Source organism: Salmo salar, chromosome ssa12 (genome assembly GCF_905237065.1).
Source record: "Salmo salar chromosome ssa12, Ssal_v3.1, whole genome shotgun sequence".
Taxonomy (NCBI): Eukaryota; Metazoa; Chordata; class Actinopteri; order Salmoniformes; family Salmonidae; genus Salmo; species Salmo salar.
This window is the reverse complement of record NC_059453.1, coordinates 5,456,835-5,470,993: the sequence shown is the minus strand read 5'-3', so window position 1 is coordinate 5,470,993 and position 14,159 is coordinate 5,456,835. Positions and strand designations below refer to the sequence as shown.

The 14,159-nt window shown below is 43.9% G+C and overlaps 1 protein-coding gene across 2 annotated transcripts in view; it reads left to right on the top strand.

Moving 5' to 3' along the window:
• Positions 1–4,226: 4,226 nt before the first annotated feature.
• LOC123725378 (zinc finger protein OZF) overlaps positions 4,227–14,159 on the top strand; it is a 40,130-nt gene continuing 30,197 nt past the window's right edge. The window contains exons 1-3 of one of the 2 annotated variants that reach the window (XM_045690528.1): positions 4,227–4,819; positions 5,117–5,187; positions 5,713–5,872. In XM_045690528.1, the coding sequence (XP_045546484.1) occupies positions 4,486–4,819; positions 5,117–5,187; positions 5,713–5,872 (565 nt within the window). In that variant the 5' untranslated portion in view covers positions 4,227–4,485. Of the gene's footprint in view, positions 4,820–5,116; positions 5,362–5,712; positions 5,873–14,159 lie in introns of both variants that reach the window. The other variant, XM_045690527.1, reaches the window with a different exon arrangement.

Sequence of the window (14,159 nt, the reverse complement as noted above, 5' to 3'; positions counted from 1 at the left end):
TAAATGGACTTAATGGAGGTATCATTAGTCACTTTAAATAACGCCACTTTAATAATGTTTACATATCCTACATCACTCATCTCATATGTATATTTATTTTTTTAAATTTTTTTATTTCACCTTTATTTAACCAGGTAGGCAAGTTGAGAACAAGTTCTCATTTACAATTGCGACCTGGCCAAGATAAAGCAAAGCAGTTCGACAACATACAAAAACACAGAGTTACACATGGAGTAAAACAACATACAATCAATGATGCAGTAGAAGAAAAATAAATAAAAAATAAATAAATAAAAAATAAAAAATAATAATAATAATAATAAAATAAGACTATATACAATGTGAGCAAATGATGTGAGATAAGGGAGGTAAAGGCAAAAAAATGCCATGGTGGCAAAATAAATAAAGTATAGCAAGAAAAACACTGGAATGGTAGATTTGTAGTTTGAAGAAAGTTCAGAGATAAAATATAAATAATATGGTGCAAAGGAGCAAAATAAATAAAATAAATAAATACACTAGGGGAAGAGGTAGTAGTTTGGGCAAAATTATAGATGGGCTATGTACAGGTGCAGTGATCTGTGAGCTGCTCTGACAGCTGGTGCTTAAAGCTAGTGAGGGAGATAAGTGTTTCCAGTTTCAGAGATTTTTGTAGTTCGTTCCAGTCATTGGCAGCAGAGAACTGGAAGGAGAGACGACCAAAGGAGGAGTTGGCTTTAGGGGTGACCAGAGAGATATACCTGCTGGAGCGCGTGCTACAGGTGGGTGCTGCTATGGTGACCAGTGAGCGGAGATAAGGGGGACTTTACCTAGCAGGGTCTTGTAGATGACCTGGAGCCAATGTGTTTGGCAACGATTATGAAGCGAAGGCCAGCCAACGAGAGCGTACAGGTCGCAGTGGTGGGTAGTATATGGGGCTTTGGTGACAAAACGGATGGCACTGTGATAGACTGCATCCAGCTTGTTGAGTAGGGTATTGGAAGCTATTTTGTAAATGACATCGCCGAAGTCGAGGATTGGTAGGATGGTCAGTTTTACGAGGGTATGTTTGGCAGCATGAGTGAAGGATGCTTTGTTGCGAAATAGGAAGCCAATTTGAGATTTCACTTTGGATTGGAGATGATTGATGTGAGTCTGGAAGGAGAGTTTACAGTCTAACCAGACACCTAGGTATTTGTAGTTGTCCACAAATTCTAAGTTAGAACCGTCCAGAGAAGTGATGCTGGACAGGCGGGCAGGTGCAGGCAGCGATCGGTTGAAGAGCATGCATTTAGTTTTACTTGTGTTTAGGAGCAGTTGGAGACCACGGAAGGAGAGTTGAATGGCATTGAAGCTCGTCTGGAGGGTTGTTAACACAGTGTCCAAAGAAGGGCCAGAAGTGTACAGAATGGTGTCGTCTGCGTAGAGGTGGATCAGAGATTCACCAGCAGCAAGAGCGACATAATTGATGTATACAGAGAAAAGAGTCGGCCTGAGAATTGAACCCTGTGGTACCCCCATAGAGACTGCCAGAGGTCCAGACAGTAGGCCCTCCGATTTGACACACTGAACTCTGTCAGAGAAGTAGTTGGTGAACCAGGCGACGCAATCGTTTGAGAAACCAAGGCTACTGAGTCTGCCGATGAGGATGTGGTGATTAACAGAGTCAAAAGCTTTGGCCAGGTCAATGAATACGGCAGCACAGTATTGTTTCTTATCGATGGCGGTTACGATGTCGTTTAGGACCTTGAGCGTGGCTGAGGTGCACCCATGACCAGCTCTGAAACCAGATTGCATAGCGGAGAGGGTGCGGTGGGATTCGAAATGGTCGGTAATCTGTTTGTTGACTTGGCTTTCGAAGATCTTAGAAAGGCAGGGTAGGATGGATATAGGTCTGTAGCAATTTGGGTCAAGAGTGTCACCTCCTTTGAAGAGGGGGATGACAGCAGCTGCTTTCCAATCTATGGGAATCTCAGACGACACGAAAGAGAGGTTGAACAGGCTAGCAATAGGGGTTGCAATAATTTCGGCAGATAATTTTAGAAAGAAAGGGTCCAGATTGTCAAGCCCAGCTGATTTGTAGGGGTCCAGATTTTTTCAGCTCTTTCAGAACATCAGCTGAATGGATTTGGGAGAAGGAGAAATGGGGGAGGCTTGGGCGAGTAGCTGTGGGGGGTGCAGTGCTGTTGAATGCAGTAGGGGTAGTTAGGTGGAAAGCATGGCCAGCCGTAGAAAAATGCTTATTGAAATTCTCAATTATAGTGGGCTTATCGGTGGTGACAGAGTTTCCTATCATCAGTGCAGTGGGCAGTTGGGAGGAGGTGTTCTTATTCTCCATGGACTTTACAATGTCCCAGAACTTTTTAGAGTTGGAGTTGCACGAAGCGAATTTCTGTTTGAAAAAGCTAGCCTTGGCGTTTCTAACTGCCTGTGTGTATTGGTTTCTAACTTCCCTAAAAAGTTGCATATCGCGGGGGCAGTTCGATGCTAATGCAGAACGCCACAGGATATTTTTGTGTTGGTTAAGGGCAGTCAGGTCTGGGGAGAACCAAGGGCTATATCTGTTCCTGGTTCTAAATTTCTTGAAAGGGGCATGCTTATTTAAGATGGAGAGGAAGGCATTTTTAAAAAATAACCAGGCATCCTCTACTGACGGGATGAGGTCAATATCCTTCCAGGATACCAGGGCCAGGTCGAATAGAAAGGCTTGCTCGTTGAAATGTTTCAGGGAGCGTTTGACAGTGATGAGTGGAGGTCGTTTGTCCGCTGACCCATTACGGGTGCAGGCAATGAGGCAGTGATCGCTGAGATCTTGGTTGAAAACAGCAGAGGTGTATTTAGAGGGCACGTTGGTTAGGATGATATCTACGAGGGTACCAGTGTTTGCGGCTTTGGGGTTGTACCTGGTGGGTTCATTAATAATTTGTGTGAGATTGAGGGCATCAAGCTTGGATTGTAGGATGGCTGGGGTGTTAAGCATGTCCCAGTTTAGGTCACCTAGTAGCACGAGCTCTGAAGATAGATGGGGGGCAATCAGTTCACATATGGTGTCCAGAGCACAACTAGGGGCCGAGGGGGGTCTATAGCAGGCGGCAACGGTGAGAGACTTGTTTTTGGAGAGGTGGATTTTTAAAAGTAGAAGTTCAAATTGTTTGGGTACAGACCTGGATAGCAGGACAGAACTCTGCAGGCTATCTCTGCAGTAGATTGCAACACCGCCCCCTTTGGTCGTTCTATCTTGTCTGAAAACGTTGTAGTTAGGGATGAAGATTTCAGAGTTTTTGGTGGACTTCCTAAGCCAAGATTCAGACACAGCTAGGACATCCGGGTTGGCAGAGTGTGCTAAAGCAGTGAATAAAACAAACTTAGGGAGGAGGCTTCTAATGTTAACATGCATGAAACCAAGGTTATTACGGTTACAGAAGTCATCAAAAGAGAGCGCCTGGGGAGTAGGAGTGGAGCCAGGCACTGCAGGGCCTGGATTCACCTCTACATCCCCAGAGGAGCAGAGAAGAATAAGTATGAGGGTACGGCTAAAAGCTATAAGAATTGGTCGTCTGTGACGTCCAGAAGAGAGAGAAAAAGGAGCAGGTATATACTGCTCTATACCATCTACTGCATCTTGCCTATGCCACACGGCCAACGCTCATCCATATATTTATATGTACATATTCTTCTTCATCCCTTACATTTGTGTGTAAAAGGTAGTTGTTGTGAATTTGTTACATTGTTTGTTAGATATTACTGCATTGTCGGAACTAGAAGCACAAGCATTTCTCTACACTCGCATTAACATCTGCTAACCATGTGTATGTGACCAATAACATCTGCTAACCATGTGTATGTGACCATTAACAGCTGCTAACCATGTGTATGTGACCAATAACATCTGCTAACCATGTGTATGTGACCATTAACAGCTGCTAACCATGTGTATGTGACCAATACAATTTGATTTGATGTAGTGAATCTTTTTATAAACTGCGTTACCCACGCCAGTCAGCAGATGGCGAAGTGAGTTTTTCAGGTGATGCTTCTCCCGTTTCCACTAGTTACCACAGCCACAAAGTCAAAATTGGCTATATCGAAAAATGTATGAAAAGAAAACATTTTCTTTTTGGTCTTCATTTAGGGTTCGGCATAAGGTTACCAGTGTGTTTAGGGTTAAGGTTGAAATCAAATTTGAAGAAGATAAATTGTTGAAATGGGTGGGGTTTTTGACTTTGTGGCTGTGGTAACTAGTGACGACCGACTGCTTTGGACGCTTCTGGAACGACACGGTTCAACCACCTCGGTAGCTTGCTAACCGACAAGAAATACAAACATAAGCTCTGTACACCATGTTTGTGTAGCTACACAAATCCATCCCAGTGATTTAAACACAGTTCTGTTAAAGTATCTACTATTTCATTTAAACGTAATTTGCGTGTTAAATTTGCAAATGTGTTACCGAGCCTAGCACTAGGGTAGTCGCTAATGATAGCTAGCTAGCTAACATCCCTGACAATGAGCTCACAAAGCTACTCTCCTCCTGCTAATGAAGAGGTCTGCTGGACGGAGAAAGCAGCTCTGGGGATGAACATTGTTGTGAAAGAAGAAGAAGAGGAGGATATTACAGTGATAGGAATGGAAGAAGCGTTTCGAATTAAAAAGGAGGAAGAGGAGGAGGGGATAGAGGCTTTCACAGTGAAAGAGGAAGAGGGGATAGAGGTTGTCATAGTGGAAGAAGGGGAGGTAGATGCTTTCAGAATTAAAAATGAGATAGAGGAGGATATCACATTGAAAGAAGAAGAACCTTTTGTAGTGAAAGAGGAGGAGACTGAAGATCCGATTAACACCAGTGAGTATTGTCTTAACGGGACACGCTATGCAGTGAGTATTGTCTTAACGGGACACGCTATGCAGTTGAACCAGGGTGTGGTTTTAAAGGGCCATTCTACTGACCTCGTAAAAAAAAAAAAGTACTTTTTAAAATGTGGATTTATGTTTTTGGTTTAGTTTGTATTCAGAGTTCGCTCGTCTATTGCTCTCCAACTGAAGGTCCTAGGATGATAAGTGATATGTTTGGAATCAGATGAGAGAGAGCAAGCTATAACCTTTGTTTTTACCGGTAGTCAAACTCTCTTCCCTTTTACAGATCCAAAAACGAGGCAATATGCAGTTTTCTGGCCCTCCCAGGGCTCTACAGTGGAGGAGGACATCAGAAAGGTACAGGATGTATCTACTGTGGTACCCGTGAATCCCAGACAGTTTGGTGGTGATGAGGATTCTATTCACTGCGACAACGAATGGGACGTGAAAGACAAGGATTGGTTTCCTAGCAACAGGCTGAAAGCAGAGTCGGCTCCAGAGTGCCACACCCCAGAGCAGAGGGGGTGTGGTGTGAGTACATCCCAGTCACAAAGTGTTTCTGGTTCTCAACAGTCCTTCCTTGGTTCCTGGACCTCCTTCTATTAATGCATTGGAGGAGAATATTTGAGGTTCATTCAAATACTGATATATGTGAATGTTTCTGGCAAATACAGGTGATTCTGATTGGACTTTCTCCTCTAATGCATTTATAGCAGGAGGTCCAGAGAATGAGGAACCAAGGAATCAAGGTAGGAGTGTTTCTGATCTGAGGTTCCTCATGGACTTTCTCCTTCAATGCATTTATAGTCCAGAGAAGGAGAGGAATCAAGGTAGGAGAGTGTTTCCCACCCTAAATTGATTGTTTATTTTTGTGGTTTCCAGGACATGTCTTTCCCTCTCCCAGGGTCCCCAGGTCGTGCCTCTCCCACTGCTGCCTTACTGTGGGGTCTGAAGAGGGTGTCTGTGCAGCTGGTCGACTGCAGGAAAACACCGGGTCTGAGTGGAACTGTGAGAGGAGAAGAAGAGGGAGATTCAGATTCAAGTAAGAACAGTGGTGTGTGGATTAGACTACAATCTGCTTCTGTTACAGTTCTGTGGTCAATGTATTCACTGTTGTATAGCAGCTCATTAGTTTTGAAACTACTCACAAACTGCTTTTTGCTAAAGTAATTGTGCACTGATTGGTGGCATCTCGTTAGTCAGAAGGCGTTTCACCCGTACTGGCTTGTCATCTCGCTAGTCAGGTGTTAGACTTAGACTTAATTATAATATAATAAACACACAGATATACGAGCCTTAGGTCATTAATATGGTAAAATCCGGAAACTATCATCTCGAAAACAAAACGTTTATTATTTCAGTGAAATACGGAACCGTTCCGTATTTTATCTAACGGGTGGCATCCCTAAGTCTAAATATTCCTGTTACATTGCACAACCTTCAATGTTATGTCATAATTACGTAAAATCCAGGCAAATTAGTTCGCAACGAGCCAGGCAGCCCAAACTGTTGCATATACCCTGACTCTGCGTGCAATGAACGCAAGAGAAGTCACACAATTTCACCTGGTAACCTGGATTTCTTTTAGCTAAATATGCAGGTTTAAAGATATATACTTCTGTGTATTGATTTTAAGAAAGGCATTGATGTTTATGGTTAGGTACAGTCGTGCAACGATTGTGCTTTTTTCGCAAATGCACTTTTGTTAAATCATCCCCCGTTTGGCGAAGTTGGCTGTCTTTGTTAGGAAGAAATAGTCTAAACACAGTTCGCAACGAGTCAGGCGGCCCAAACTGCTGCATAATTGGTGTCCAAAAATACCGATTACCGATTTGTTATGAACACTTGAAATCGACCTAATTAATCGGCCATTCCGATTAATCGGTCGACCTCTAGTTTCAACAGTGCTGGCTTGTCATCTCGCTAGTCGGAAGGCGTTTCACCCATACTGGCTTGTCATCGCATTAGTCAGAAGGCGTTTCACCCGTACTGGCTTGTCATCTCGCTAGTCAGAAGGCGTTTCACCCGTACTGGCTTGTCATCTCGCTAGTCAGAAGGCGTTTCACCCGTACTGGCTTGTCATCTCGCTAGTCAGATGGCGTTTCACCCGTACTGGCTTGTCATCTCGCTAGTCAGAAGGCGTTTCACCCGTACTGGCTTGTCATCTCGCTAGTCAGAAGGCGTTTCACCCGTACTGGCTTGTCATCCATCGCATTAGTCAGAAGGCGTTTCACCCGTACTGGCTTGTCATCTCGCTAGTCAGAAGGCGTTTCACCCGTACTGGCTTGTCATCTCATTAGTCAGAAGGCGTTTCACCCGTGCTGGCTTGTCATCTCGCTAGTCAGATGGCGTTTCACCCGTACTGGCTTGTCATCTCGCTAGTCAGAAGGCGTTTCACCCGTACTGGCTTGTCATCTCGCTAGTCGGAAGGCGTTTCACCCGTACTGGCTTGTCATCTCGCTAGTCGGAAGGCGTTTCACCCGTACTGGCTTGTCATCTTGCTAGTGAGAAGGCGTTTCACCCGTACTGGCTTGTCATCTCGCTAGTCAGAAGGCGTTTCACCCGTACTGGCTTGTCATCTCGCTAGTCAGAAGGCGTTTCACCCGTACTGGCTTGTCATCTCGCTAGTCAGAAGGCGTTTCACCCGTACTGGCTTGTCATCTCATTAGTCAGAAGGCGTTTCACCCGTACTGGCTTGTCATCTCGCTAGTCGGAAGGCGTTTCACCCGTACTGGCTTGTCATCTCATTAGTCAGAAGGCGTTTCACCCGTGCTGGCTTGTCATCTCATTAGTCAGAAGGCGTTTCACCCGTACTGGCTTGTCATCTCGCTAGTCGGAAGGTGTTTCACCTGTGCTGGTCCAGGTGATACTTAAGACCTGCTGGCCTGTTCATCAGTTGGCATGAGAGATGTTGAGAGAGTAATGACTTTTGTTGGCTCTCCCTGTTTAAGTTCTGAAACCAAGCCTTTTATCCGGTGTCTTCCCTGTTTCATATAGCTCTGCTTTCTGTTTACTCCCTATCTTAAGTTGGTGGGGGCTTGTCTTTTCGTTTGGCTCTCCTCAGTGGGCATCCATGGTGGGAATTGTTTATGGCACATTTTCTAGTTGCGTGTCAACTTTCATGGATGTCTTTCAGAACCCCTTCTACAACCCCACCTCTTTGGTTTTGGTTGTCCCAGTGAGTTTCTTTGTTAGTTCCCTTGTTTGTGAGAGACATTTTCAGTTTGTCTTGTGGGAAGGTAACAATGTCTATACCACATGTGGATAAGAATCAATGACATTTTTAAATGATTAACAGAAATACTCATTTTAAAATCAGGGAACTTTAAAACGGGAATTGTAATGTCTGTTTCATGTATTAGTGACATCGGTAACCTGACTCCAAGTGATTCTAGGTCAGCGGTGCCCAAACCTCTGTTTCCTGTTACTATTTTATAATAAGAAGGATATAATTTAACTTGGCTAAATAGAAAGGATATTTTTCCCATTCCGGAGCGAGAGTGTGCATATGAAGTGACTATGTTGAGTGTAAAAGGGATCATTTGAAACAGGTCATAGATGCTAGATTTCCAGTCATTTCTCAACTATTTGTGAATGACACAAACCTTAGAATGTCTTAGAAATCCGAAGATATATGGGCTGCATGATGCGACTAGAGGTTATTGATGATTTGAGAAAGGCGCAAAAAAAGCCTGCGCTCTGTCCCTTGCATGTGAAGTAGCTGCTGTAAAATTGACTAAAGAAACTGCACTATCAATTTAGGAGTATCTCACCGAGTTCAATTTGCAGTGTCTCTGCCACTGAGCTATAAACGGGGTCTCTGCCTAGAGCGCTGTGGCGCATTAGTGGAAACCAAGACTGTTCTTATGGCACGTCTGCCGGTTTTGACTAGCATAAGTGACCTTCGTAGCAGGTTAGGATAATTCACGTTGCAGGATAGCGCAAATAACGTGGCACGTTAGTAGAATTAGGATAATTAACATGGTAGGTTTGTGCAAATAACGTGGCAGGTTAGTAGAATTAGGTTAAGGTTAGGATAATTAACGTGGCAGGTTAGTAGAATTAGGTTAGCTAAAATGCTAAAACTGTCCCGATGCGACTCGGACATATTTAGCTACAACCAGGCCTGCCCTGAGAACAATCTTGGTTTCCACTACTGTGATGCTGCCGCACGACACACAGGACGGATTGAGAGATGGTGCTTGAAGGAGAAACTGAGTTGAATAATTTGGTCCGCTGTTTAAATGGAGCACATCTAAGCTAAACATGTACAGTGCATTCGGAAAGTAAATATTCAGACCCCTTGACTTTATGCACATTTTGTTACATTACAGCCTTATTCTAAAATGTAATTGTTTTTTTCCCCCCTCAATCTACACACAATACCCCATAATTACAAAGCAAAAACAGGTTTTTAGAAATTTTTGCAAATGTTTTAAAAATAAACTAATATTACATTTACATAACTTTTCAGACCCTTTACTCAGTACTTTGTTGAAGCACCTTTGGCAGCGATTACAGCCTCGAGTCTAAGTGGGTATGACGCGACAAGCTTGGCACACTTGTTTCTCCCATTCTTCTCTGCAGATCCTCTCAAGCTCTGTCAGGTTGAATGGGGAGCGTTGCTGGCAGTTATTTTCAGGTCTAACCACCATGCTTCACCGAAGGGATGGTGCAACAAACTGTATAAGGCCATAAGAAAACAGGAAAAAGCTCATCCAGAGACGGCGATCCTAGTGGGCGGGGACTTTAATGTAGGGAAACTTAAATCCGTTTCACCTAATTTCTACCAGCATGTTAAATGTGCAACCAGAGGGGGAAAACTCTAGACCACCTTTACGCCACACAGAACGCACGGTGACTGGTGGTGCAGTTGCACGAGATGTCTACCTCTACCAACAATGGGACCAGTTTATTACGATAATGGAGGAGGTAGAATATCAGACTGACGATGCAGCAGAACATCTAGGTCAAGGCCAACGACGGGTCCTCACCCTGGAGTGGATGCTGAGGGGAGAACATCTAGGTCAAGGCCAACGACCGGTCCTCACCCTGGAGTGGATGCTGAGGGGAGAACATCTAGGTCAAGGCCAACGACCGGTCCTCACCCTGGAGTGGATGCTGAGGGGAGAACATTTAGCTCAAGGCCAACGACCGGTCCTCACCCTGGAGTGGATGCTGAGGGGAGAACATTTAGGTCAAGGCCAACGACCGGTCCTCACCCTGGAGTGGATGCTGAGGGGAGAATATTTAGGTCAAGGCCAACGACCGGTCCTCACCCTGGAGTGGATGCTGAGGGGAGAACATCTAGGTCAAGGCCAACGATGGGTCATCCCAGCTTTTGGTGGCAGCAGTTATATCTAACTACCCTGACCACAACAGCAGCTACATTGGATTCCAGGAAGCTGAGGCTCATACCGTCTTACACGAATAACATTTTCAAGAAATAACATTGTAGTTAAAAAAAATATGAACAATTGAATGTTATTATAAAACAACAATTACACAGTTACTAAGCAATTCACAGTGTCACACAGCATTAGTTAGACCAGGGATTTACAAACATGTACCTAGAGAGCAACCATCTGGTAGATTTTGACTCCAACAGCTGGGCTTGATTAGGGTTGGATTGAGAACCTACAGGACGGTAGATCTCTAGGTACAATGTTTGAGAACTGTGGGGTTTATGTAAAACGCAGGGAAGATCCCAATTGCATAGTCTTTGTGTCCTCTCTCCTTCTCAAAACCCATTGGATGTGAAATCCAGAGGACCTCTGTCTCTCATCCAATGTGTGTTTTGAGAAGGAGATGAGCAGAGGCGACGTGAGGAGTATGCAATTGAGATCTTCCCACAGAATCCTCCTCATTGCTCCATGTGCTGGCTCAGACCTGGGAGGCAGCCCAGTTCCAGAACTTCACCAGGTTGTAAAACAAGCCTCACTGGGCGCCAGATAAATCAAATCCCCTCATTGAACAGAACGGGTGTTCCCATTAGAGCAAAGCAGGAAGTAAAAGCAGGAAGTGTTCCCATCAGTCTGTGCTGTGATTTGTTGAATCAACTCAACTGACATTACAAAAACGACATTCCATTGCAAGAGCCACATCTGTTAGCATCATTTGAATGAACATTCTACATTACCATGGAAATGATTGTATCACGTACGGCAAGAGGTACCGATGTGTGAAGTCTGGAACCAAAAGGACCCTGAACAGCTTCTACCCCCAAGCCATAAGACTGCTAAATAATTAACCAGATGGCTACCTGGACTATCTGCATTAACTTTGACTCACATCACACACACTGCTGTTATTGTTTATTATCTGTCACTTTATTCCTAGTTATATGTACATATCTACCTCCATTACCTAGTACCCCTACACATCAACTCAGTACTGGTACTCTGTGTATACAGCCATGTTATTACCTAGTACCCCTACACATCAACTCAGTACTGTTACCTCTGTGTATACAGCCATGTTATTACCTAGTACCCCTACACATCAACTCAGTACTGGTACTCTGTGTATACAGCCATGTTATTACCTAGTACCCCTACACATCAACTCAGTACTGTTACCCCTGTGTTTACAGCCATGTTATTACCTAGTACCCCTACACATCAACTCAGTACTGGTACTCTGTGTATACAGCCATGTTATTACCTAGTACCCCTACACATCAACTCAGTACTGGTACTCTGTGTATACAGCCATGTTATTACCTAGTACCCCTACACATCAACTCAGTACTGGTACCTCTGTGTATACAGCCATGTTATTACCTAGTACCCCTACACATCAAGTCAGTACTGTTACCCCTGTGTTTACAGCCATGTTATTACCTAGTACCCCTACACATCAACTCAGTACTGGTACCCCTGTGTATACAGCCATGTTATTACCTAGTACCCCTACACATCAGCTCAGTACTGTTACCCCTGTGTTTACAGCCATGTTATTACCTAGTACCCCTACACATCAACTCAGTACTGTTACCTCTGTGTTTACAGCCATGTTATTACCTAGTACCCCTACACATCAACTCAGTACTGGTACTCTGTGTATACAGCCATGTTATTACCTAGTACCCCTACACATCAACTCAGTACTGGTACTCTGTGTATACAGCCATGTTATTACCTAGTACCCCTACACATCAACTCAGTACTGGTACTGCAGCCATGTTATTACCTAGTACCCCTACACATCAACTCAGTACTGGTACTCTGTGTATACAGCCATGTTATTACCTAGTACCCCTACACATCAACTCAGTACTGGTACCCTGTGTTTACAGCCATGTTATTACCTAGTACCCCTACACATCAACTCAGTACTGTTACCCCTGTGTTTACAGCCATGTTATTACCTAGTACCCCTACACATCAACTCAGTACTGGTACTCTGTGTTTACAGCCATGTTATTACCTAGTACCCCTACACATCAACTCAGTACTGGTACTCTGTGTATACAGCCATGTTATTACCTAGTACCCCTACACATCAACTCAGTACTGGTACTCTGTGTATACAGCCATGTTATTACCTAGTACCCCTACACACCAACTCAGTACTGGTACTCTGTGTTTACAGCCATATTATTACCTAGTACCCCTACACATCAACTCAGTACTGTTACCCCTGTGTTTACAGCCATGTTATTACCTAGTACCCCTACACATCAACTCAGTACTGGTACTCTGTGTATACAGCCATGTTATTACCTAGTACCCCTACACATCAACTCAGTACTGGTACTCTGTGTTTACAGCCATGTTATTACATAGTACCCCTACACATCAACTCAGTACTGGTACTCTGTGTATACAGCCATGTTATTACCTAGTACCCCTACACATCAACTCAGTACTGTTACCCCTGTGTTTACAGCCATGTTATTACCTAGTACCCCTACACATCAACTCAGTACTGTTACCCCTGTGTTTACAGCCATGTTATTACATAGTACCCCTACACATCAACTCAGTACTGGTACTCTGTGTATACAGCCATGTTATTATCTAGTACCCCTACACATCAACTCAGTACTGGTACCCCTGTGTTTACAGCCATGTTATTACCTAGTACCCCTACACATCAACTCAGTACTGGTACTCTGTGTATACAGCCATGTTATTACCTAGTACCCCTACACATCAACACAGTACTGGTACTCTGTGTATACAGCCATGTTATTACCTAGTACCCCAACACATCAACTCAGTACTGGTACTCTGTGTATACAGCCATGTTATTACCTAGTACCCCTACACATCAACTCAGTACTGGTACTCTGTGTATACAGCCATGTTATTACCTAGTACCCCTACACATCAACTCAGTACTGGTACTCTGTGTATACAGCCATGTTATTACCTAGTACCCCTACACATCAACTCAGTACTGGTACTCTGTGTTTACAGCCATGTTATTACCTAGTACCCCTACACATCAACTCAGTACTGGTACTCCTGTGTTTACAGCCATGTTATTACCTAGTACCCCTACACATCAGCTCAGTACTGTTACCCCTCTGTTTACAGCCATGTTATTACCTAGTACCCCTACACATCAACTCAGTACTGGTACTCTGTGTATACAGCCATGTTATTACCTAGTACCCCTACACATCAACTCAGTACTGGTACCCCTGTGTTTACAGCCATGTTATTACCTAGTACCCCTACACATCAACTCAGTACTGGTACTCTGTGTTTACAGCCATGTTATTACCTAGTACCCCTACACATCAACTCAGTACTGGTACTCTGTGTATACAGCCATGTTATTACCTAGTACCCCTACACATCAACTCAGTACTGTTACCCCTGTGTTTACAGCCATGTTATTACCTAGTACCCCTACACATCAACTCAGTACTGGTACTCTGTGTATACAGCCATGTTATTACCTAGTACCCCTACACATCAACTCAGTACTGGTACTCTGTGTATACAGCCATGTTATTACCTAGTACCGATACACATCAACTCAGTACTGGTTCTCTGTGTATACAGCCATGTTATTACCTAGTACCCCTACACATCAACTCAGTACTGGTACTCTGTGTATACAGCCATGTTATTACCTAGTACCCCTACATATCAACTCAGTACTGTTACCCTGTGTTTACAGCCATGTTATTACCTAGTACCCCTACACATCAACTCAGTACTGTTACCCCTGTGTTTACAGCCATGTTATTACCTAGTACACATCAACTCAGTACTGTTACCCCTGTGTTTACAGCCATGTTATTACCTAGTACCCCTACACATCAACTCAGTACTGGTACTCTGTGTATACAGCCATGTTATTACCTAGTACCC